Genomic DNA, 26,703 nt, shown 5'->3' with positions numbered 1-26,703 from the left:
TGCCCCAGCTACAAACTTTCCCCCCCCCCCCTTATCTGCGGTAAGCGCCCCGAAGCCCATAGAGATTTAAAGCACTTTGGGGCTTTTGACGCGTAGCAGCCATTAGTGTGGCTTTGTAAAAGAGGGGATTAGACTGTTAGCCCTCCAGGGACCGAAAAATACCTAAGATACTAGAATGTACACTGTTTCAATAGCTTTTGGGCTGGCAGGCAGTATTCTAAGAAATTAAAAATACAATAAATAAATAAATGGAACCAGCATATAACAAACACGGTAACTAATACAATTGAAATTTTGCTTAGTGTGGAATTCTGTCAATTCACAGCAAAGTGAAACTGACTGATGATGCACAATATTGTGTAAATGGGTGCATTTTTTTCTGGCTAATTCCTGCTGTTGGTAATACAGATGTCCATTTCAATTCTCTGCTCCTTTGTGATCACATTCAGCTGCAGTGATCTGCTTCTATTCAGGCTTATTCATGAGAATGAAACAGCTGAACCATATTTGGTGGTCTTTATTTGATACAATTAAGTTAGACAATGACTTTTTTTTTTTTCTTTTCTTTTCTTTGCCCAGCTTGGAAAATGCAGCTCTATTGATCAGTTGGTGCTTTTGCGTCACGAGTTAACTGCTTACATCCTCCGGGATGAAGACGCAGTGTTGATTTAAAACTCCAAAATCTAGACTCTTATGCCACCAAATGGTCCATGGATTTGCCCTGTGAGGTTTCTGCCCTTATAATTAAGCGAGGGCTTCATAGAGCGGCTCACTTGACGCCTCAAGTGACATTGATTGAAATGAACTATAATTTTTGTTACGGCTTTACCGATCTCTATCTTATATGTATCGGGCGAAAATGTGCGCTTCAGACCGCTGCCTTAAATGCCAATGTTCTCCTGCTACTCTTGGCCACCAGTTTTGGTCTTGTGTGAAGGTGCAGCTGTTTTGGCAACATATACACCAGCATATAATGACAATGTGGCATTATCAATATACATTTCGCCCGGTTACGTTGTTTACCTTGGAGACTCTTCCTAGACCCGCCCCGAAGGGATTTCGGAGTGTTCTGGATCGTGCGATACTGTTGGGGAAGAAAGTGATACTTCACTGTTGGATCTCTTCGGACTCTCCTACGCTTGCACATTGGTGTACGTTGATGTTACAACAAGCCTCCATGGAACGTCTGTATCATTCTTCATTGGATTCAATGCAGGGGCGAGCGTATTGTACTCGTTGGGAGCCCTTCTGGAATACATTGACTCCCAGAGCTCGCAGACATTTACTCAATGTTTGATCTCCACTGGCATGAAACACACTGGACTGGAATATTTCTATTGCACTTTGTGATTACAGTTGTTGTTGTTTGGGGGGGGGGGGAAGACAGGGAGGGGAGTGGAAGTGGGCTGAATGTTGGTACTCATTGCTTATTGTTGTACACTACGTTGCTGTTTGGTGTTTATTATTTGAAAACTTAATAAAAAAAACATTGGGGAAACCCCCCCCTCCAAAATCTAAACATTTGTGAGGGCAATACGGAAAAGTGAAATCATTTTACATAAGGGGGAGGGGGTGGGCAACACACAAACACACCCAAACCCTATAAAAAGCATTAATGAAAAAAAAAAAAATATCAACATTTTGTAAGTTTTAAAAATTTTGTTGCCACCTTTTATGAAAAACGATAAAATGATATCTTTGTAATGAAATTTTGTATGCGGTCCAATACGCAGGAAATCTATAATTAACCAGCTTCTGTGATGCAAAAGTAGGTATAGAAGCTCATTAACAAGGAATATCTACAAATCCATTTCACACAATTTGACCCATCGACCAGAAGTAGCTGCGTTCAGGGACCTGCTGCCGTATTACCATTTGTTCAATTCCCTCCCTCCAATCAAACCTCCTCCTCCCTTAACCCTTTAATGGGCAGCTTGTGAAACGACTGCTTTATGTAACTCTATGTTGAATGGGAGCAACGGTGCCAAGTAACAGGCATTTGGAGATACAGATCTCCCATAAGAGCCACAGAAAACACATGTTGCTTCTGAGCAACCATGCCATATAAAGGGTTAAGTGAAGGAGCAGACTGATTTGTACACTGGACCACCCCCTCCTCCTCCTCCTCTCCTCTGCTCTTGTAATTCAAACCAGAGCAGGCCCTGGGTGCCAGAGGAGGATGATTGGCCCAATGTGCAGTCATTCGCTTCTTTCTCTCCTCTTGACATATGATCAGAACAAAGGGGACAAAAAGCTGAGGAGGAGCTGGAGGGCAACAATGGAAAACAGAACCAGAGTTAGGAGGTGTCATTGGAGAAGAAGGGGTGAGAATGAGAGAAGAGGGTCTAGCTGTAGGGTAAGGAGAGAACTGTGAAGAACAGAAACAGAGAGCTGAAGGACAGAGAACATTGGGATCCTACTGGGGGGAGGGACTGCGAAGAGAAAGCTGGGGGTAGGGAGAGTGCTGGGAACTTGCTAGAGGTAGGGAGAGAGAGAACAGGGAGAAGAGAGGGAAAAATTCCTAAGGGGCATAGGAAGCCGGGAGAGGAAGACAGCATGGAAGAAAGGCTCAGGAGAGTTGAGTTGGAGAAGACAGAAAGTTTGGGGGGTGAGGGGGCATGCCTTATGATGCATGGAAGGGATTATACAGTATACAAAAAGAATTAGAAAGTTTGTAGAAATCTAAATGTATGCAGAATGTGTTTGTTTGGTTTTTTTACACAGAATTCCCACAGGGATACAACTCCTTGTATACAGTCTCACCAGCTGTCAGTATAATTTTTGATTAAAACATGAATTCATAAGAAACTCAAAGATACAAAATAAGACAAGGTATTTTTGTACTGGTACAATTACCTGAAAGGTCAAGTCTTTGGTAAGCTGCTGTTTCTAATGATTTCCATTTAAATTGAAGTATGTGTTCTGCTAGTCAAAATAATAAAGAATATAATAGCACTAAAAGATAGGCAGTCCCATTTTAAACAGATTCAGAAATAGAAATTGAGATGTCTAGGTTGGGTCATGTATGATTACAGTAGTATTTTAGAAAATGATCTAGATCAAGGAGTCAAGATGGCTTGGGGGCAATGGTGGACATGACAATGAAGCCGACGGCACAGTGTGCAGCGGCCGCTAAAAGAGCAAATAGAATGCTAGGTATAATCAAGAAGGGTATTACTACCAGAACAAAAGAAGTTATCCTGCCGCTGTACCGGGCGATGGTGCGTCCGTATCTGGAGTACTGCATCCAATATTGGTTGCCGTACCTTAAGAAGGATATGGTGTTACTCGAGAGAGTTCAGAGGAGAACGACGCCTCTGATAAAGGGGATGGAAAACCTTTCATACGCTGAGAGATTGAAGAAACTGGGTCTCTTTTCCCTGGAGAAGAGGAGACTTAGAGGGGATGTGTTAGAGACTTACAAGATCATGAAGGGCATAGAGAGAGTAGAAAGAGAAAGGGAGAAAGAGAGAAATATAGAGAGAGAGAGAAAGGGAGAGAGACAGAAATAGAGATAGATAGATAGAGAAAGATTGGAGGAACTGGGACTCTTTTCCCTGGAGAAGAGGAGACTTAGAGGGGATATAATAGAGACTTATAAGATCATGAAGGGCATAGAGAGAGTAGAGAGGGACAGATTCTTCAAACTTTCGAAAAATAAAAGAACAAGAGGGCATTCAGAAAAGTTGAAAGGGGACAGATTCAAAACGAATGCTAGGAAGTTCTTCTTTACCCAACATGTGGTGGACCCCTGGAATGCGCTTCCAGAGGGCGTAATAGGGCAGAGTACGGTACTGGGGTTTAAGAAAGGATTGGACAATTTCCTGCTGGAAAAGGGGATAGAGGGGTATAGATAGAGGATTACTGCACAGGTCCTGGACCTGTTGGGCCACCGCGTGAGGGGACTGCTGGGCACAATGGACCTCAGGTCTGACCCAGCGGAGGCATTTCTTATGTTCTTATGTTATCCCTAAACTCCGCTAATTAAACTTTGTTTGATGTTCTATTATTATATGGGGAAGAAGAAAGCTCGGGTCAGGACTTATCCTTATGCATCTACTCCAGATCTTAAACTGATTGACAGCTTTATCTAACATGGGAGTCAGTTTTGAAGACCAGAAGTCATGAGAGGTTTAGTAGAGAGCTTACTCAGCTCCAGTGCTTGAGTTTGGAGGGAAGATCTCCTTCGCAACCAAAGACAGCAACTGTGGCTGACATGGGCCCTTGCTACCCTTAGCATCTTCTGATGACATCAGAGTAATAATATCAGCACCAGGTTGAGGCTTTTTGGAAGAAAAGGTAAGTGCAAATATGCTGAGTTTGCAGCTGGGGTAAGGTGAGACCTTCCTAAGGGGCAGTGGTGGTAACAGAATCAGCGGTGATAGAGAAATTAACTGCTTCATTGCCCAATTCAGTGCAGCTTGTTTTGGAGCCTAAACCTGATATTCCAGCAAATATTTTTTGGGAGCAATATGTCAATTATCTTTCATATGGAAATGTCTCTGGTGAAGTGTGTGCCTCAGTGATGCAACCTTGCTTGAGTTAACTAATCATGAAACAACTAACAAGAATAAGGGACAACAGTTGCATCTGTAGAAGGTGTGAGTGTAGTGATTGTTGCCTTGATTAAGGCTAACCACCATTTATGGAACGACTTGGAAAAAATTGCAGTTTGAGATGTATTAATTTCCTATAAATTTATCTGATAACAACTATAGATAGGTTAAATAAATATTTTAGAGGTTCTAAAATATCTTGGATCACAACTTGTCAATAACTGCTCCTACTGATTCTGTAGTTCGAAAATGTTTTTTATACATTACAGAAACCGAGAACTATTAGATCATATTATGATACGACTTCTTTCACACTGTCGTCAGTTCATTCCTTAATTCTAAGTACTTTGGACTACTGCAATATTGGGCTCCTTTTACCAAGCTGCGATAGCGGTTTTAGCGTGCACTTAGCGCGCGCTATATTGCCATGCGCGCTACACGCTAACGCCTCCATAAAGCTGGCGTTAGTTTTTTCCGCGTAGCACGGGGCTTAGTGCGCGCTAATATTTAACATGCGCTAAAAACGATATCGCAGCCTAGTAAAAGGAGCCCATTGTTTATTTTGCAGGTTATCAAAAAAACCTACACAAATTTCGTATTATGCAGAATACTGCTGTTCGCCTGATTTTCAGGTTGAAGAAATCAGACCATGTAATGCCTTATTACCGTAGAACAGTGTATCTCAAACTGTGTGCCAAGGCACACTCGTGTGCCTTTTGAGATTCCAAGTGTGCCGCGGCACACTGAGGAGGAAGATAACTTCCGTACGCGGTACAATGCCAGCGCTGCCCGAGTCGCTGAAGGCCTGCATTTTCCCCCCTTCTTTCTAGTGTCTTTCAGCTTCCCCCCTGGCCTCCCGATCTCACCTTTAAAGCTAATTACAGCAGCCTGCAGAGGATCGCCGGTAGGTAAAATGATTTTATTTTAAATATAGTGATTGAAATGTGTCAGTTTTGAGAATTTATATCTGCTGCGCAAATTTTGTGTATATGAAAAATGAATGGAAAAAAATTGCATTACAATTAGTAAAGGGGGTGGGATCTGGGCCTAGGGAGGTCTGTGGTTGGGGGACTCAGTTGATATTTGTTAGACTTAGGGGGTACTTAGCTTGAAGTCGTTCAGAAACACTGGCATCTGAGGGCCCATTTGGAGGGCCTCTGCACATGTGTGGATGTCGACGTGATGATGTCATGCAGATGCGTGATGATGTCATGCATGTGCGTGATGTCATCAAAGTGACGTCCGTGCACTTCTGGGTGCCTCAAGCCGTGGCTACTACCGTCAGTGTGCCCTGGCTCGAGAAAGTTTGAGAGATACTGCTATAGAGCCTAGAGTGTTTTTTAAAATTTGAATGCATTTGTTATAAGGTGCTGAATGGACTTATTGCACCTTATCTCATCGATCATTTTGTATTTGCTAATCCAAGACGTTCTGTGTGTATTTCTACATTGTTTGTGTTTCCGCCTGTTAAGGGTTGCACACATAAAAGATATCTTCAAAGACTGTTCTCATACCAAGCTACAATTAGGGACAAAGAGCTTAATCATCTCATTCTTGATTACTCTTCTTATGTACATTTTAGGAAACCTTTGAAAAAGTTATTTGTCAAATTTTTGGAATGTGTTTATGCTTTGTGGTGTTTGTTTAGTTTAATTTTATTTTATTGTAAACCGCACAGATCCGCGAGGTATTGTGGTACACAAATAAATTTGTTATGTTATGTTTTCTCCATATTTGCTGGCCTACTTCTTACCCCACTGTAACGAGGGATGGAGAGCATTGAAGTGACTCTAGAGGAGAGAATAGGAGTGAACATTTTGGAAGAAACTGAGTTAATAGAGTCTTCACAAGACTTCCAATTTGAAAGGGCTACTTTTGTATTACAGCTGGATAGAAGTTGAGGTGTTCTCTCTTTTTCCACAATAAGGATGTTCTGTTTATGGTCAGGAACTGGGGAAACTCAGGATAAATGCAACTTTTCTGGCATTATGTCAAAAAGTGGTGGAGTTGGGAGATGATTTCCTTTTTAAAGTTTCCTGCTAAATGCACAATTAAGTTAAAGGGAGTGCATTCATATTTTTGGTTGAACTATCTCAGGTTAAGTGAGACCCAGGGTAATTACTGTATGAATCCAGGATTGTAACAAACTTCCACGCTACTACACATCCTGGATTTATGAGCGATGGTTGTGCTGAAATTTCCCCTGATGTAGCTCCGTTGATGGTGTGAAACAGGAGTACTTTCTCTCAGAAGAAGCTTGCTGTGGTAGTTATTGAAGAAGAAAAAGAAATGGATTGCCACAGACAGATTATCTTCAGATAAGTTCTATTCCTGCTCTATTTTTTTAAAAAGTTTTTTGAATGTTATACTCCATATGCATTTTATCCAGCTGTAGCCATTGACATGGAGGGGCATAATCAAAAGAAACGTCTAAGCCCGTTTTTGGCCTAAGTTGCTAGTCGCCCAATGTCGGCTAAATAAAATGCCCATTCCCGAAAAATACATCCAAAATATTTTTTTTCCTGAAAATCGTCTAGTTGGACGACCAGCCATTTGACCATCTAGACCGCTAAGTCGTACATCGTTATACCCCATTCTCATCCAAAAATTTGTCCAAGTCAAAAACGCCCAGAACAAGACCTTTTGAACGTGGGCGGGGTCAGCAAAGTGATGGACTGGCCACCCAAACATTGCACTAGACTAATGGGGTACCTTACAGGGCACGGCTGTGAACTTCACAAAAAGGGTGCCACATAAACATCTCACCCCAACTCTCTTATAGGTCATGGTGAACCCCCCCAGAACCTACTAGACCTAGCTGTCTACCACCCAAATAGCCCTTATGGCCTAAGGTGCCACTTATATGGCAATTCAACAGGCCCAGGACAAATATCAGAAAGTTCTGTTTCTCACAGCGAGTGTTGGACGCTTGGAATGCTCTCCCAGAAGAGGTTGTGTCGGAGACCACCATTCTAGGATTCAAGGGCAAGTTGGATGCACACCTTCTTGCAAAACACATTGAGGGATATGGGTAAACAAGGTCTTTAGCAGGGAACACCGGGATTGGCCTCCGCATGTGCGGGTCGCCGGAATGGATGGACCTAGGGTCTGATCCGGTGAAGGCATTTCTTGTGTTCTTATGTTTTGGGGGTTTTTGGAGGGTGCACATGTTTCACCATGAATGCAGTGATTAGAGAAGCTTACGGGCCTGGGTCCTTCTCTCCATGGTTCACTAACGCACCCCCAAGACTACTTAAGCCACCTCTGTGCAGCTCTACTAGGCTTTCCTATGCCAGGCTGCCAGGTGCTAATGTTCTGGAGGCAGATATGTAAAGTTGTTATTACCATTTTTATGGGGTGGGGGTCAGTGATCACTGGGGCAGTGTGTGGGGGGTCTGTACTTTGTGTCTGCAGTGGTTATCTGGTCACTTTGAATACCTTCTGTGGATTTAGACCTGGTTTTAGATGGCTTAAGTCACAACATCCAAGTTCCATCTAGGCAGTGTTGTAAAAATTTCAGTTATACATGCAGTATGACTAAGTCTAGGACGGCCCACGTCCCGCCCAAATCCCGCCCTCAACACTCCTCCTGAATCGCCCCTTTTAGCTCTGGGCGTACAGCAGCACTGTGAAGGCCTATGTCATTTTTAGATACGTCTAAAACCCAGTTCAAATATCGACACTTGGACAACTTGTGTTACTGATCATCCAAGTGCCAATTTAGGCCGGTTTTTAGACATATTTCTGTTTCGATTATGAGCCCCTCAGTGTCTTATGTAGTGGAAATCGTAATTATTATCCTGTCTGGAAATAAAAGTCCATTGAATGTATGAGAGACTTATGAGATATGTATGTGTGGAGTTTTTTTTTTTTAGACCAATGATGATACAGACGGCTTAGGGTACTGTATTGTCCCAGCTGTCTGTGTATGAGGTCTGTTTTTCTCCACTTTTTTGTGCTTATAATTTTCTGTTATTTTGGGGTTTTTTTTGACTGGATGATTGTGATATCCTGCAAAGCACATCAACAATGCGTTTTATTCTATCTATATTGATTTATACGGCTATGTTTCCCCCTCAGATCAATTCTATCACTGGTAGTGAAGTATGTGTACCAATACAACCCTGAAACAAAGCGTCAAAGTACACAATGGAAGTCAGCCAATTCTCCACGACCAAAAAAGTTCTGCCCGTCCAAACCAAAGTTAAAACAATGTTGCTAACCTTTTTTTGATATCAGAGGGATTGTTCATTAGGAATTTATACCAACTGGACAGACAGTTAACCAAGTTTACTATTTAAAAGTGCTGAAAAGGCTGCGTGAAAAAGACGAAAACAACCTGAACTTTTTTGCCAACTCATGGCTCTTCCATCATGACAATGCACCAGCTCACATGGCGCTTTTTTTTTAGCCAGCCTACTCACCTGATCTGGTTCCCAATGACTTTTTTTCTCTACCCAAAGATAAAGGAAATATTGAAAGGAAGACATTTTGATGACATTCAGGACGTGAAGGGTAATACAACGGCAGCTCTGATGGGCATTCCAGAAAAAGAATTCCAAAATTGCTTTGATGGATGGACTAGGCGCTGGTGTCGTTGCATAACTTCCGAAGGGGAGTACTTTGAAGATGACCGTAGTGATATTCAGCAATGAGGTATGTAGCACTTTTTCCAGGATGAGTTAATGAACTTAATTGTCTCCATTTTCCACCCAAAGGCCATTCCATGTATCCATCACCCTTCTGAAGCAGAAATATTTAAGAACATAAGAAGCACCATCCCCGGATCAGACCTTCGGTTCATCAAGTCCGGTGATCCGCACACGCGGAGGCCCTGTCAGGTGTACACCTGGCGTAATTTTTAGTCATGCTTACTACACTAAGGTATAGTCCCCTAATGGGAAAAATATCACAAAATATTAATTCTCACAATATTCCCATATATATGAAAAAGTGTATATCACTTCTATACTAGAAAATGTGTGTGTAGGAAGAGGCCTCAGTAACGGAGCCCACGCACAGTCGTATTCACAGACTGAGATGTTCGGCGTGGTTGTGCTGCTCCCTGACTCCAATCATTGGCCTTCTTCCTATTTTTATGCGTGTATTCTATCCATAATTACTCAATGATAAATATACTAAAAGTAGGTATTCTTATTAATATCATCTAAATAAATATCTTTTTTTCTTTTTACAATATGTCTACACTCTTTCATCTAGTTTCATTCAATAGAGACTGAACTGACAAAAATTTCAGACAAATCTGGTTTAGCTGTCGTTAAATACTTTGGTAATGGAAAAAGTACTTAGCTTTCCGATACACAAGCACTGTTAAAAGCTAAGTACTTTTTCCATTACCAAAGTATTTAACGACAGCTAAACCAGATTTGTCTGAAATTTTTGTCAGTTCAGTCTCTATTGAATGAAACTAGATGAAAGAGTGTAGACATATTGTAAAAAGAAAAAAAGATATTTATTTAGATGATATTAATAAGAATACCTACTTTTAGTATATTTATCATTGAGTAATTATGGATAGAATACACGCATAAAAATAGGAAGAAGGCCAATGATTGGAGTCAGGGAGCAGCACAACCACGCCGAACATCTCAGTCTGTGAATACGACTGTGCGTGGGCTCCGTTACTGAGGCCTCTTCCTACACACACATTTTCTATTAAGCTTATAACTAAAACTAGGAAGTTTGATCATGTAATTTCCCTTCTAAAAAAGGCGCACTGGCTTCCAGTTACCCACCGGATAACATACAAACTATGCATACTCACTTTCAAATCTCTCCTTAATAAAACTCCAGCATTTATATATAAATTATTAATTCCTTATTCTTCACATAGAACATTGAAATCCAACGAACAGAATTTACTAACAATTCCATCTCTTAAGGTTATTAACACAAGACGGCAATTTATTTTCTCTGTTACCGCACCTCAAACTTGGAACGCCCTTCCCATTTATTTAAGGGAAGAGCGCAATCTGGAGAAATTCAAAAGTAATTTAAAAACTTTTCTCTTTAGAGATGCCTTTGGTAATTAACTAAACAGTTCATAGGTCAAATTATTTTTATTGTATCATATTATAACTTTTATTTGATTTCCCTTTTTGTACTTTTCCTTTTTTGTTCTACTTTCCTATATTGATTTTGTATTTCACCTCCCTTCTTTCCTTGTGTCTATGAGTTTGTTAAGTTAAACTTTTAATCCCTTATGTCGTTATACATAGTTTTGTATTGTATTGTCTCCCAGTTATTGTAATTTTAAATTGTGCATCGCTTAGAAATACGATTAAGTGATTAATCAAAAAACCATGAAACTTGAAACTTATTACATGGGAGTAAAACTTAAGTTTAGTGAGCACAGATAGTGGCTGATACTCAATTTAAAAAAAAAAAAATCTGAAATGGAAGTCGAAATGAAAAAGAAATTTCTCTCAATCCGTATTTCCTTATGGCAAAACTGTTCTGCAATGATACTGCATATAACCTTACATGAATTCTTTATGCTGTTATTTAGCTTATCATTTTTAGAGTGAATCTTCTCCGTGGATCTGTTTTTGAAGTCAAGGCTCTTGTATGCTTCAGGGGAGCTTTTGTTACAAGCTGATAAAGTGATTCAATATCCTTTGAATGGAAGCTGTTGTGGACTGACTCTCCACCGCACCGGGCTCATTCTGCAAGGACTGTATTCCATATAATGGTTACTGTAATTTGCTATAAATCCTTCTTTTAAAAGCTAATGTGGGCTCGTAAAACTGTTTCCTTCTAAGTAGGTTACTATTTTATTGACATTGTTTAGAGATATCATATCAATTTTGTTATATACAGTAATTTTCAATAGGACTTCTGCTTTTATCCGTATTGATTTTGGAGACTGTAGTCTCGGGCTGTAATATTCTTTCTGCTACAGCTCATAAGTCGGTGTTCTGAGTCATCTAGAAACAGATGCTGAAAAACACTTATCTGTATAGCAGCAGCTCCTAAAAGACAAATTTTTATCACATAGGATCTCTCATTTACATGCATAAATATACAGAATAGTGGCACTTATATGGATAAATGTATACCTATGTAGGTGGAGGGACATTTTTAGTAGGACAGCCAGGTTCTTTGCCATCAGTCCAGATCCTTCATTCAGTGATCTCACGGTCCCCAGGATTCTGGTACTTAGGGATAATTCTTGACCCTCAGTTGTCTTTTAGGCAACATATGTTAAGTCTTATCAGGAAAGTCTATTTTAAGTTACATCTTTTGCATAGGCTAAACTACTATTTGCCCTGGAATGACTATAAAACAGTTCTTCAAACGATTGTATTGTCGACAGTGGATTACTGCAACCTAGTGGTGTTGGGTTTCCCTCGGACTGTGCTGAGTTCTTTGCAGGTAGCCCAGGATTCTATCATTAGAACTCTGTTTAGGATGAAAAAAGCATGATCATGTGTCTGAGTTCTATTATAAGCTGTATTGGTTGAAAATTGAGTTTCGGATCCGATATAAACTTTTACTTTTGACCTGAGCATACTGGGGCGTGCTCCTATATACCTAGTCCAATGTGTAACCTCATGTATTTCCTTACCACAATTACGCTCTTCATACCAGTAAAGAAAGAGGTCAGATTGAAGGCAATCAGGACAAAGGTTTTTCTCCTGTGCTGTCCCTGAAGAATGGAATAAACTTCCACCCTGTATTAAGAAGCAGGAAAGGAAACGGTATATTTCTCTATCACGTTGGCCACGAATTTGGTCTTGGAGGTTGAAATGTACAATGTCAGCATCTATGAGACAAACTTGGTTATTTTTATTACATAGGATTTTTTGGACCCTAGTTCGTTTACAAAAATTAGACAGTTCTAAGTCTAACAGATGCTGGCATTGTCATAGTGATATAGGGACTTTGGATCATCTGTTATATTATTGTCCTTTGATACTTAGTATCTGGAAGTCAATTTGGGGACAAATTAATCTTAGTCTTGATTCAGCGATTCCCTTAACCTAGGAAGGCATAATTTGTGGTACGCTTTTATACGTTAAGCCTTCTTTGGATAAATATAAAAGTCGTCTTTTTTTGATCATGACGGGAATAGCTATTCAAATGGTTACACATAATTGGAAGAGCTACGACAGACTGAATCAGACATTTTGGTGGACAAATGTTTGTACCACTTATAAATATGAGAGAATGAATGTGGAGTGTTTGGGGTTTAGTAGTACATTTAATAGAGTGTGGAACTCTTTAAATTATGTATGGGTAATTGTAACAATGGTGAAACTAAAGTAGATAAAACAGAACTGCTAATCAATGAGATGGATGTGCTTGTTTTTGAGTGCAAATTAACTCAAAACGTGACTCGATAGTTGACAAGCAAACACACATTTCATCATCTGCCATTTGCAGTCATTCTTATTTTTTTTAAATTTAACATCAGTCAGAGATGAAAATCCAATTTCGCAAAGACAAGAAGATACAAACGGTAAACAAAGCCTTGATTGCTTTCTTGCTCAATAAAAATAAAACTAAAATTACTTGCCATTAGTTTTCAAGGACCAATCACATCAAAGAATGATGCTTGTCTGGGTGGTTGTATACTTATGCACACAAATGCACATAACATTGACATACATTTCATCTATTCTAGTGTATACTTATGAAGGGAATTTTTTTAAAATAAAGTAATATTCTGGAATCTCTTTGGGGCACACCACTGTGCCCTGGCACACAGTTTGAGAGAGACTGCTCTAAAGGCTGCTCCATGCAGAAGTCCCTTTGCAGAATACTAGATTAGCATGGATCATCCCAGTGCCTAACCTTGGGTGCCATTCATTGAATCTACTCCACTCTGCTGAACTGGTTTAATTATGCTTTGAGTGGAAAATACTTGAGTGTTCAATTGGGAATCAGTATTTTGGAACTCTGAACTAAAGGCTGCAGAGGGCCCCAGGGTTCAGTTATTATCCATTCGTCTGCTTACTTGAAACCACTGTGTAAAGCTTCATGGTTATTCAGTGGTTATTTGCTGTCCATGAATTTAGGTGTACCCAACTACTAGGGATATAACGAATGTTATTCTGTGATGATATGTCTAAATACAGTCCAATATCACAGCTCTGGATACTTTAAATACTCAATAAAGAGATAAAAATATATAAATAAGTGAATAATAATTAATCTTCTTATTGCTGTGTAAAGTGCTCAGACCCTACAACCAATTTTGTTCAGTGTAATCCATCAACTAAGGTTGCCGGAGGGACCATCATCACAATCTTTACAGTCCCTTCCTCCCTTGGTTACCATTAATCAATCACTAGTAACAACAGAGAATGGTAACTTATCTGAAATTGTTGATGGGAGGCCCCTTGTTGGAAGACTCAGCAACCGTAGATTAAACCAATGAAAGGGCTGGTGCTTTGAAAGTGCTCATGCATAAAATCAACCAGGTGTCATAGTGAGAAACCGAGCCCCTCATGAATTTATGTGAACATTTTTATAATTGATACTCTGCTATAAGTTGCTCTTGAGTTTTACCAAATGACTGTTTTTCTTGCTTTGAGGTTTCAAGCAGTATGCCTTGGAGTGTGGGTCCTAAGCAAATCTGAATGCATTTCTTCATTAAATATATCCAGCAATACAAGAAGGGCATGGAGAGAATTCATCAGGAAATGCACGAAAAGAAAACCTTGCAAATTAGGCACATTTTTTTTTTTTATTATCCATTTGTTCTGCTTCAAAACAAGTTCTTTGGTATATAGTATGCTCATAAACAGACATGAATTTTATGTTGCTTAGCAGCCAAAGCATATATCTGCCCTTTTATTCACTGTAGCTAAGTGAAATGAGGTGAAGCATTATACTTAGGGCACTGATGGATATTAAACCACAAGAGAAAATCTGTCAAATACAACTGAACGGTAAATAATGCACGGCAGAGAAGGATCGGGACACAGACAAAGCACAGCAGAAATTGCGAAGATTAAGGAGCCTGTTTACTAAAGGACACTAAGCAATACTTCCGCGTTGACATGACAGGGCGTGCTAATTTATGGGCTCCTTTTATCAAGGCGCGCTACGGGGGTTAGCGCGTCGGACATTTCATCACGCGCTAACCCCCGCGGCAAGCCTAAAAACTAACGCCTCGTCAATGGAGGCGTTAGTGACTAGCGCGGCAGGCGGTTGAACGCGCGGTATTCCGCGCGTTAACCGCCTACCGCACCTTGATGAAAGGAGCCCTGTGTCTTAACTGCACAGCATGCGCTGCGTGGAAAGCGTATGGGCATCGACTGCGCATTGCAACTAGCACACACTAATTTACCATGTACTGTCCTCTTAAATAAGAAGTGGTGGCAACTTTATGGATGCATGCTGGGAAAGGCCTCAACAGCTAGGCCCAGATTCTATAAACGGCGCCTGGGCCCAAACTGGTAAGGCTGCTGCTGATTTAGTTGCCTAACTTAATTTTATAATTGGCTTAATTGGCGCTGTAAATTGAAAGCGCCATTGAGAACCATTTGAAAAATTAATTGGCTGGTACATGCCTAACTTGGAAAGGGGGAGGGGGTCCTTGGGGGTCATCCACTGGACCACAGAAATAATGCCGCCTGCTAGGTGGCTCACAAGCAGTGTTACTTGCGGTAAGGTAGGATTCAGTAACCTGCAAATTCCAGGACGCCACAGATAACGGAATCTCTTGGGGCATCAAGGTGCAGTAAAGGGAAAACCTTTACTGTACCTTGATGAATTTCATCCCCCCTCCCCCATGGAGGCTATAGAAATGAGGGTTCAAGCCTTTTTTGAGCTATGAACTAGTGTTCATCAAACAGGAAACAGACCTGGAGGGGGGGGGGGGGTCATCATTTTAGATGACCTACAGGAAGTCACACAATGTAAAGAAGTTTGGAAGATGAACGGTATATCTTGATGCTTAAAGAAAGTTCTCAACTTAGAAAAGGATGAATAATATACTCTCATGGAAATTAATAAACCATTTATATCACTATTTATTCATCAATTCTAAATGTTTTTGGGGTTTTTTTTAAAATAATAAAATGAATTGTTTTTATTGATATACGTTTATGTATATTTGTATTTTTTTTTAACATTTATTCAATCTACAAGCATTTAGATTTAATTTAATTGAACCAGCAGATTTTCATAAACCAATGTATTCTCCTGGACCCACTTATAGGAAGAGTCAATACATTTTTCTGTGAAACTGCATTTTAAGTGAAGCCAATACTTTCCTTGAAGTTGATTTATTTTTACTGAAAACAACATACATTCAAAAACATCCACTGCAATTTATTTAAAACTATATATTTACAAAAAAAAATCAATAAATATTAAATATGTATTTGCTTTTAGAAATTTATGTTTGTGAAAACCAATATATAACTTTCCAACAAGATTTACAACATGGTACCTATATTCTAAATTCAGCATGACACAATTAAAAGAAAATATCTTAACTCCATTCTGAATGTGCAATTTAATCAATTTTCATTTAATTAAAACCGATATATTTCCACTCACACCAACTAATGCTCGTCATACAGCAGATGAAGCTATCAGCTGGGTTCACCTGAAACAGACTTTAGAAGACTGAAAAACCAATCGTGCATATAAAAACATGAAGATATACAAAGTGCTAAAAACAATATTTACTCAACACACAATTTTCATGATATTTTTGAAGCAGAATTTGCTGCAACCATAATCAGTGTTGATAAAAAAAAGTCACGGAAATCTACAGGGAAGGTTTGTGTCCTGGTGACCTCAGAGGATGTTTTTAGGATGTTTTCTACAAGGCACATGCCCACCCCTCTCCTTATACTAAGCCCAGAGTGCTAAATGCTCCGACGTTGCTCTGATGCTGATAGGATTCCTATGAGCATTGAAGCAGCACCCCGGGCTGGGGTAGAAACCTCTACTGAAGCTTAGTATAAGGAGGGCCATATCTTTTGTTTAAATGCATGTAAGCAGTCATGCGATTTTGTAAAAGTCATGTTTGTGTTAAGCAAGTTATTACACACACAGGAAAAGCTCTATGAAATTGGTCTCTAGGGGGGGGGGCAAATCTATCACATGGGCTCTACCATTTATCTACCCATTATGCCCCAAATTCTACACATGGTGCTCAAAATTGCATATGCAAATTTGGGTAATTCCCCATTGAGCACGCAATTTAATTAAATAACAAGCTAATCAACACCACTAATTGGGTGTGATCAATTATTGACACTGATTTCAATCGATGTATGTATCTTCCTAGGTGCTGTTCTTTAAAGATGCGTGTGCAAATTTATCCGTGGGCAACTGAAAAGGGGGTGTGACCATGGGAGGGTCATGGGCAGATTGGGGACATTCACTAAAAATGCATCTGCACCTAATTTAGGCATGAGGATTTGCACCAGGTTTTGTCCTTGGTGCTAAGTGCTAGTCTCGGTTCATAGTCAAATGCGCGCAAGACAAATTCGCACGGACAATTGTGCGAAGACCAGTGAGCGTGAAGACAAGTGAGTGCAAGACAACTGAGCGCGAAGACATCTGAGCGCTCAATTTTCGTTGCCCTCAATTGTCACGGCGCTCAATTGTCTTGCGCTCACTTGTCTTCGCGCAATTGTCTGCACGCTTTTGTCTTGCGCGCATTTGACTTGCCACCGCTATTCTCTAAATGGCACCCAACTCGGATCACTGTTTTTAGAATAGTGCTCGGCGTTCTTTTTTTGGGCACCCAAATTTGGGCGCCCCTTACAGAATCTAGTCCTATGTGCGTAACTGTTTAGAATAATGGCATTAACGTGTGTGCATGTGCACGTAGTTGCATAAATGACAAAACTGTATCCAAGCAACTATTCTGCAACTACCTGCTTAATTTACTGATCTAATCTACTCGGCATTTTATGAGTCGCTCTATGCCTAATGAGGTTCAAGGCGACTTACAATTTACAGGAGTAACAGAAGGGTTAACAAAGTGACAGGGAATACATAGAATAACACGGCACATATTTGCAAAGAGGGCATACACATGGCCAGAACTTGGGTGGGACTCTCACTTACTGGAGTAACTTACAGAATGCTATCAATTACTTGGAGTTCTCCAGTACTTTGACGCTTAAAAAGACTTGAATAATGAAGTTCCCATTGTTATAGCAGCAACTTTGAAAATTTACTCTCTCAAACACTTCGCCTGTTTGGTGTCTCATCTTTTTACACAGTAAGTTTAGTAGACTATCACTCAAGTATTTTCCAGGTGGCCGGGCTATTGCGTTGGAATGCGTTGCCTCTTAAATTCGAGTTGATTAAAATGGCCGACTTCTTTCCATAAGCAATTGATGGGTCTTCTGTTTACAAACGCTTTTTGCCGAATCAGATGCCACAGGTGTGTTTCTCTGCAAGGGGCAACTGGTGCTTCGGTTCAATCGATTTCTTATGTACTCTGAGTGGATGATGGGATGTTTTAGAATATACGAGACTTGTGTATGTTTCATTGGTATCCGTCGAGAACTGCAAATCGTGTGGAATATAAATGTAGTAAATAAAATAAAAGGAAGTACATAAATAAACACTTTTACCAGCTCTGATTAGGATGCTATTCTATAGAGGAAAATAGGTGCCAATCTTTCTTCATAGAATAGGTCCTACCAGTCACCCTAGTTTTGAATTGCTCTTCATGTGCCTGTGAGGCCTGTTTACTAAAGTGTGTTAACCATAACTACTGTGTGTTAAAATAGTTGCATGGAGGAGTGGCCTAGCGGTTAGAGCTGCTTTCTCAGCACCCTGCGGTTGCAGGTTCAATCCCAGCACTGCTCCTCGTGACCCTGGGCACGTCACTTAACTCTCCGTTGCTCCAGGTACCATAGTTAGATTGTCAGCCCACCAGGACAGATAGGAAAAATGCTAACATGATTGCAAACCGCTTTGGGTGAATCTCTTCATAAAGGCGGTTAATAAACCCCAATAAATAAATATCTGTCAACAGCCTGGCAGGGTGGAAACAGTGTGGGGTTGGAGAAGGGGTATGGAGCAGAAACAGTATTGCATGCTGCCATGGTTGCTGATAGCATGGGTGCACTCAACAGCTACTTTACTTTATAGAATACTGATGTAATAGTTGAAATACAGGCTTGTAATCTATGCACAGCCCCGCTCTTACTATTGGAAGGTAAGCAGGGTCAGGCGTGGTTGGTACCTGGCTAGAAGACCACCTGGGAATACCGGGTGCTGTAGACTGAGAGGCTCTATGTTGTGCAGCAGTGACACAAACGGCGTGGGAGAAGGCAATGGCAAACCACGCCTATACTCCGCTGTGAAACATCACAGGGTGGATGCCTCATTGTGTGTGTTGCCATGAGTTGGTGGCCAATTTGGTGGCATAATCCATCCACTTAATCTATGCACAAGCACCTACTTCAGCCATATAGCCGATTAATTCTGGAGGTATATATGGGAGTACGTGGTGCAGTGGTTAGCACTACAGCCTCAGCACCCTGAGGTTGTGGGTTCAAATCCCTTGTTACTCCTTGTGACCTTAGGCAAGTCACTTAATCCCCCCATTACCCCAGGTACATTAGACAGAGTGTGATGGCACCAGGACAGATAGGGAAAAATGATTGAGTACCTATACATAAACCATTTAGGCTATAAGTGGTACAGTGTTCCTCCGGTCGTTCGCGGTCGGCGGTTCGTGATCCCGGTCATTCGTGGTATTTTCTGACCGCAAACTGCCGACAAGGAGAGGGCAGCGGGAGAGGCAGGAGAGAGCAACCAGAGCACCGCGAGTGCAGGAAATCACTCGCGGTATGCTCTGACCGCCTCTTCCTGCACTAAGTCGGGCGTTATCCAATCAGGAGCTGCTTTGAAACGCAGCTCCTGATTGGATAAGGCCTGACTTAGTGCAGGAAGAGGAGGTCGGAGCGTACCACGAGTGATTTCCTGCACTCACGGCGCTCCGGCTGCTCTCCTGCTGCCCTCTCCCGCTGCCCTCTTCAGGCTTCCCCATGAAAAACCATATTCGCAGGGAGTACTGTATATACAGTTGAAGATTTCTGATGTTTATCGACCATTTTTAAGAGTGTTGTTTATTAACCACTGAACTACGTATGTTTGTTTGTTTGTGCTTGTTACTGTGGAAACCGTATAGGTAATATAAGGTATATAAATTTTTAAATAATTAAATAAATATTAAAATAAAGAAAATATATATAAGAGCATTATATAACTTCTATTGTCAATTCTATAAAGAATGCCAAAAGTTAGGTGTCAAGATGCATTAACCCCTGGATTCTATAAAGGTTGCTCAAATTTGTGTACGATGCTGGGATACATGACCAACCTAATTGATCAACAATTCAATTAACATCAATAATTGTGTGCTCTGGAATGTGTTGGCAGAGGATGTGGTAAGAGTAATATAAGGAATTACAGAATGTATATTCTACATTATAGCAGTTTGAGGGGGGGCAGAGTTAAGAACGGAGTAATGGTTCTATGACTGTACTGGCATTGCACTTGAGTCAAGTATGGGATTTAGTGACACTAGGTATTTCAAGTTAGTTGTCTATGTTGTGCATGCTTTCAAAGAAGAGAGTTTTAAGTTGTTGTTTTGGGGGTTTTATGGAATCTGTTGTGGAGCTTTTCCATCCTGATGTCAGTTGGGAGGTTGTTCCAAGTCTTGGTGCAAAGGTAAGTGAAGAGTGAGTCGAATGTGCGTTTGGGAGATGGAAGGCGTAGTTGAAGTGATTCTAGTTTTCTGGATGATGTTGGCCAGGAATTAATGAATAAGTTTATGAGTGGTTCGGCAGTTTTTGCAAATAGAATTTGGAACATTATACATGATAGTCTGAAGGTGATACGAGTTTCCACAGGTAACCAGTGTAAGTTCTTATAGTAAGGTGAGACGGAGTAAAAAATTTTTAGTTTGAATATTAGTCTGATAGCCGTGTTTTGAATCATCTGTAATTTGTTCAAGAGAGTTGAATTTAGACCTTCATAGAGGGAGTTGCAGTAATCCAGCTGGGATAGTAAGGCAAAATGACTCTCTTGAAAAAGGTTTTATCCAAATGCTTATGCTGCTAAAGCCCCAGAAAGAGTCTTTGAAGATGGCCCCACATCCCTGAAAGGCTGGTTCTAATGGTTTATCATCATATTTATTTTGTTGTAAACCCAAATTGGTTTGTAACATTCTTTGAGTGCCCTTGTTGGACAAAACATCTATCATATTTAACTACTGCTTGCTCCTTCTACATTATTCTTTTATAACATGGGAAGATGGTTGGCAATTAGTTTCTTGAGCTATCACTTTCCGAGGGCCTCTATAACTCCATTGCATTCGGTCCCTATGGTATGCAGCTTCGGCTTCCCAATTATTGAGTCTTCCATCAATGTGCAACTGTAGAACTATTGCCTAAGAGAACAAATGCTTAGCAAAAACACAAACATGCACTTGGCACGATGACACCCCGCCTCCATACCTTTCTTCTCTGTTTTATCGGAGACTTTTCCTCCAAGTGGAGAGAAAGTAGTATCCATAGATTCAACCCCTCTGCTACCTTTGCTGATTCCATTCTCATAGAGCTGGCTCTCAACAGGCTGAAGTTGCCAGGTTAAACCAAACAAATGTACTGCTGCAAGAAAAAAAAGATAAGTTCACCGATTACTACAAAGAGGAGTATGAGAAAAAAAAACAACAACTTCACTTAGGGCTCCTTTTATAAAGATGCGTTAGGGCTTTAACGCGCAGGTTAGCGCGTGCTGAAATCGCGCTAGACCTTAACGCCAGCATTGAGCTGGCATTAGTTCTAGAAGTGTAGCGCGGGTTTAGCGTGCGTTAAAAACGCTAGCGCACCTTAGTAAAAGGAGCCCTTAGTTATCATTGTTTTGCATTTATAATAGTCTTGGGAGTTCCAACTAAAGCTAAAGCTTTGGTTTGATCAACCAGCTTCTGTCTATTTAGTCTGCTATTAATACTCTTTGTTGGACAAAAGCCAATTCCATTTTTGGATGGAATTCTTCAAAAACAGTTGGAAATGTCTGTAAATAAAACATTTTTCTGACACACTTATACTGCTGCCTTTGTACAACTAATGAAGATTTAGTGATGCAAATTTCTGTAGCACCAATGAATTAATGAACTCCCTTACCAGAAAGACAGCTGACTACGCCATCACTTTCTAACTGTATCCTTAAATCACGTCGGTTTGATGAATGCAAAAAGACAAGATGAGGGTGACATTTTTATGTGTTTTGTCACCACCAAAGTTTCATACCATGAGTTATGACCTGCTGCCTGACAATGTCATTTCGGAATCGGTTTGCATGCCCAGCTCTAATGGGCAATGAAAAGAACGAAACTGACAAGGTCTCCGTATGCATAAACTCTATAACTTTTGGGGGTGGATTTTCAGATGCTTGCTTGGATCTACCTGCACAACTTTCTGAATTATGGAAAAACTAGATATATAGTCAAACCTCGGTTTGCGAGTGTTTTGCAAGATGAGCGAAACACTAGAGCAAATCGTGCCTTGCAAACTGAGCGTTGACTTGATTTGTGAGCCCCCCCCGAGAACCGGCATTGACTCTCCCCCGCTCGCGAATGCTCCCTGCACACCCAAACAGAAGCCCTTACCCCGATCTGGCACCGGCATGCAGCACAAACCCTCAGGATATGCCGGTGCCCGAAGATCCTGCCTCTTGCCTGCGCTGGGCCTTGAGCATCTGTACATGCTCAAGGTCTTCTGGCTCCCGCTCTCTCCGAGGGGGGTGTGTGTGATTACGGTTCTCGGGGGGGGGAGGGTGTTCGTGAGCAGGTGGGTGATGCCGGTTCTCGGGGGGTGGGGGGGATGGAAGTGCACCAGTGGTCTCGGGGGTGGGGGGTGAGGTGGAGCAGCACCGGTGGTCTAGAGGAGGGGGGGAATGAATCAAGCGAGTTTCCCTTACTTCCTATGGGAAAACTCGCTTTGATATATGAGCACTTTGGTTTACGAGCATGCTTCTGGAATTAATTATGCTCGTAAACCAAGGTTCCAGTGTATATATTTTTAAAATTTATATACCACCTAAATACCTAGGTGGTTCCCAAGCAACATACATAATAAAATAAAAATATCAAAACAATCAGCCTAAGCAAATGCAACAATCAAAATACATGTCACTGCAATACCTGCAATCTGACAATGTATTCACATAGAGAGTAATTTTATAACAGTTCATGTAGCTTGAGAGGGTAAGACGATGCCTTTTTCTTGCCCATGTGAATGTATAATATACAGTATACTAACAAGAATCTTGCACAAATTGTGCCTAAGGAGAAACCAAGTGTAAATTTTTGCATGCAATGTGCATGTATTTTATGATCTATATTTGTATATTTCAACTCTGCCCATGCTACATCTAAACTCTAGCCCAGAACACAACAACACTAACTTCAGATAAAAGTACGCGTGTTCTTGGCACTGTGTATACCCGTACGTGCAGTGTAATTTGATAAGATGAACTGGAGCTCGTTTTCAAAGTAGTTACACACACAGGCCCCAATTCTATATAGGACATCCTAATTGAGGCCGTCTAAGTTCGGGATCCACGCCTCATTTTAAAAAAAATGGCTTAATCGGCGTGGCAATTGACCGTAACGGTTTTCAGTCAATCAACACCTCCCCCCCCCAAAAAAAAATCAAACCATTAATTAATCAATTTAAGATTATGGCGCTGAACTCTTAAGACGCCTAATGATACCTAAGTGGGGGTGTCCTCCCATGCCTAAGGACACCTTATCTGAAAAAGTAGGCATGGTTAGGGGGCGGAGCATAGGCGTAGTTGTTAGACATCATTAGGCGTCCGACATAGGTGCTGACAAAGTAGGCGAGGGAAAAGGTGGCCTAATGTCTAGGATGCCTAGTGACACCGAAGTCCGCTTAGGCACTGCTAGGTGTGATTCTATAAATGGTGCCTAGTGGTTATTGACAACCGCGCTGAGCGGTGCCTATAATGTAGGTATGCTAGGTGCTGTTTATAGAATCCGGCTCAAAAAGTACCATAGATTGTGTGTCTGAGGGCCTGTTTTACAAAGCCACGCTGGCAGCTGCTGCGCGGTAACGGCCCCGTAGCCCATAGAGATTTAAAGGGCTTCAGGACTGTTGCCATGCGCGGCTTCGTAAAACAGGCCCTTTTACGAAGGCGCGTTAGGACCTTAATGCGCAGAATAGCGTGCGCTAAAATGCCGCGCGTGCTAGCTGCTACCACCATCTATTGAGCAGGCAGTAGTTTTTCGGCTAGCGTGCGCTAATCCAATGAACTTTATATACCGCAAAACAGCCCAAAAGAATTTAAGCGGTTTACAATACACAATTCATATTCATCTAGAAAAGAACTCCATTAAAAATAGAAAAGGGAAGCTTAAGAACAAAAGTTTAAATTTTTTTTTTCATAAAATATCATAGCAAATATCTCAACAATATCAATTCTAATAATAAAAAAATAAAAAACAGATCACAGTCCTAAACTCTGTTCTAAGTTGAGAAAGCCAATTGGAAAAAATGTGCTTTTAAATGTCTTTTAAAATTATTTATTTATATATATATACTAGTCTTTAAGCCCGTTACATTAACGGGTGCTAGAATATATGTCTGTCTGTCTTTCATTCTTTCTTTCTCTCTCTCTCCCCTTGGCCACTTTCTGTCTCTCTTTCCTCGGCTGTCAACCATCACCCCTTGCCTGTTCCACCTGTCCAGCAGTAGGCCTTCTCCCTTCCTTTTACCTCCCCCTGTCCAGCAGCACTCCTTACCTGCTCCCCCTGTCCCTCTTCCCTGCTCCCCCTGTCCAGCAGCACTTCTTCCCTGCTCCCCCTGTCCAGCAGCACTTCTTACCTGCTCCCCTGTTTCTCTTCCCTGCTCCCCTGTTCCTCTTCCCTGCTCTCCCTGTCCAGCAGCACTCCTTCTTTTCTCCCCCTGACCCTCTTTCCTGCTCCCCCTGTCCAGCAGCACTCCTTACCTGTTCCCCCTGTCCAGCATGCGGCTCCTCTTCTTTAAAAGTATGTCTGTATTTTTTTTTGTTGTCTGTCTCCTTGGCTGCTGTATGTCTGTTTGTCATTTGTTTCCTGTGTCTCTCTCTCTCCTTAGTGTTTTGTTATTTTTTTCAATCTATCTCTTTAGCCCCCTGTCCTTCTGTGAGTGTCTGTGTGTGTGTCTCTCTCCTTGTCCTCTGTGTTTTGTGATTTTTTCAATCTGTCTCTTTAGCCCCCTGTCCTTCTGTGAGTGTCTGTGTGTCTCTGTCCTTGTCCACTGTTGTTTGTTTGTTTTTTTAAATCTCTGTTTAGCTCCTGATCCCCTGTTTCCATGGCAACCCTGTTCGCGGATCTGAGTGTAGGGCCGTTTTGTAGGGCCGGGTCGGGGCGGCACCGTGAGGGCGGAAGCGGAAGACGGGGCCTCAGCATTTTGTAGTGCTAGGTCTGGCGGTGCCGTGTAGGGCGGAAGCGTGAGGTGGGGCCTCAGCACCGGTCGGGCGGCTCGCGTCGCCGGCCCCCAGGAGCTCGAGGCTGGCGGCGGACATGCCTGGCGTGCCATGGTGCAGGAGGAACAGAGATCGGTGGCTATTTTGAAAGCAGCGGCGCGAGGTGGAGAGCAGGTGGTGACGTAAAACGCGCGCATGCACACTCGTGTTTCCGCGACGGATCAGGGAACATGACTTTTGAGTGCGCATGCGCGGCCTAGCATTTTATTATATTATATATATATATATATATATAATGTGTAAAGGTACACAAAGAGGCATAAATGCAAAAATTCCAGTTACGTGCTATTCTGTGACTACGCATGTCTTTGATAGTGTGTACTTTGCAGGTGGGCATTCACATGTGTGAAGTCTGAGGAGAGCGTGGATAGGGCTCATGCTTACTTATAGAATACTATGATACAGAAAGTTGTACACACTTTAATTTTGTCTAAAATCGATTACTGCAATTCTCTCTATAGTTCTCACTAAGAATTCTTTGAGTATAGGCTTAAATGGTTAGAATCATTTTTTCATAAATCCCTATATGATGTGATCTCTCCATTGCTGTGATCTTTACTCAGCTCGAAGTACATCTTTATGGTAATGTGGCCTCCAGAATTGCACACAGTACTCCAGATGAGGTCTCACCATGGTTCTGTACAGTGGCATTATGACTTCAGGTTTACGGCTGACGAAGCTTCTATTGATACATCCCATCATCCGCCTTGCCTTGGATGAGGCCTTCTCTACTTGTTTGGCAGCCTTCATGTCTGCACTGATGACGCAGCTCCTGATTGTCTGCACTTTGACACGCAGCTCCTGATTGGATAAGGCCCAACTTAGTGCAGGAAGAGGAGGTCGGAGCGTACCGCGAGTGATTTCCTGCACTTGTGGTGCTCCAGCTGCTCTCCTGCTGCCCTCTCCCACTGCCCTCTTCAGGCTCCCCCATGAAAAACCGTATTCGCGGGGAGTACTGTATATACATTTGAAGATTTCTGATGTTTATCGATCATTTTTAAGAGTGTTGTTTTTTAACAACTGAACTACGTATGTTTGTTTGTTTGTGCTTGTTACTGTGGAAACCGTATAAGTTTCCACAGTAGGAGCAAGAATTGAATTCTAAGATGTTTTGTTTCGTTTTTAAAATACTTCACAGACTGTATTCTGCTTACTTATCTCAGTTTATTTCTTCAGAATTGAAAGCATCTTGCTCTCTCTCCCTCATGTGACTGTGGTTCAAATGCCACACATCTTCGAATCCATTGTTCTACAACTTTTATGATAACCAGCTAGATCACATGGTGACATCTGGATTTCATGCCATGCATATATTTTTCACTTAAGTTGTATTTCTGCATCTACACTATTGCACCTATTTCTGGCATATGATTATATTGCCATTACTCAGCTCTTTTTGATATCAGAGATTATGGGCTCCTTTTATCAAGGTGCGGTAGGCGGTTAACGCGTAGAATACCGCGTGTTCAACCGCCTGCCGCGCTAGTCGCTAACGCCTCCATTGACGAGGCGTTAGTTTTTAGGCTTGCCGCGGGGTTTAGTGCACGATGAAATGTCCGATGCGCTAACCCCCATAGCGCACCTTGATAAAAGGAGCCCTATGACATTAGAACTAAAGAAAAGCCAACATTTCAGTTTA

At 41.4% G+C, this 26,703-nt stretch overlaps 1 protein-coding gene across 1 annotated transcript in view; it reads right to left on the bottom strand.

Annotated features, from left to right (window-relative positions):
* The window catches only part of TENM1 (teneurin transmembrane protein 1), a 698,125-nt gene that overhangs the window by 384,938 nt on the left and 286,484 nt on the right, over positions 1–26,703 (bottom strand). Inside the window, exon 6 of the mRNA XM_033947005.1 lies at positions 21,032–21,184. Coding sequence (XP_033802896.1) covers positions 21,032–21,184 — 153 coding nt within the window. The remainder of the gene's footprint in view (positions 1–21,031; positions 21,185–26,703) is intronic.

This window comes from Geotrypetes seraphini, chromosome 5, assembly GCF_902459505.1.
Source record: "Geotrypetes seraphini chromosome 5, aGeoSer1.1, whole genome shotgun sequence".
Taxonomy (NCBI): Eukaryota; Metazoa; Chordata; class Amphibia; order Gymnophiona; family Dermophiidae; genus Geotrypetes; species Geotrypetes seraphini.
This window is presented reverse-complemented; position numbering and strand designations above follow the sequence as displayed.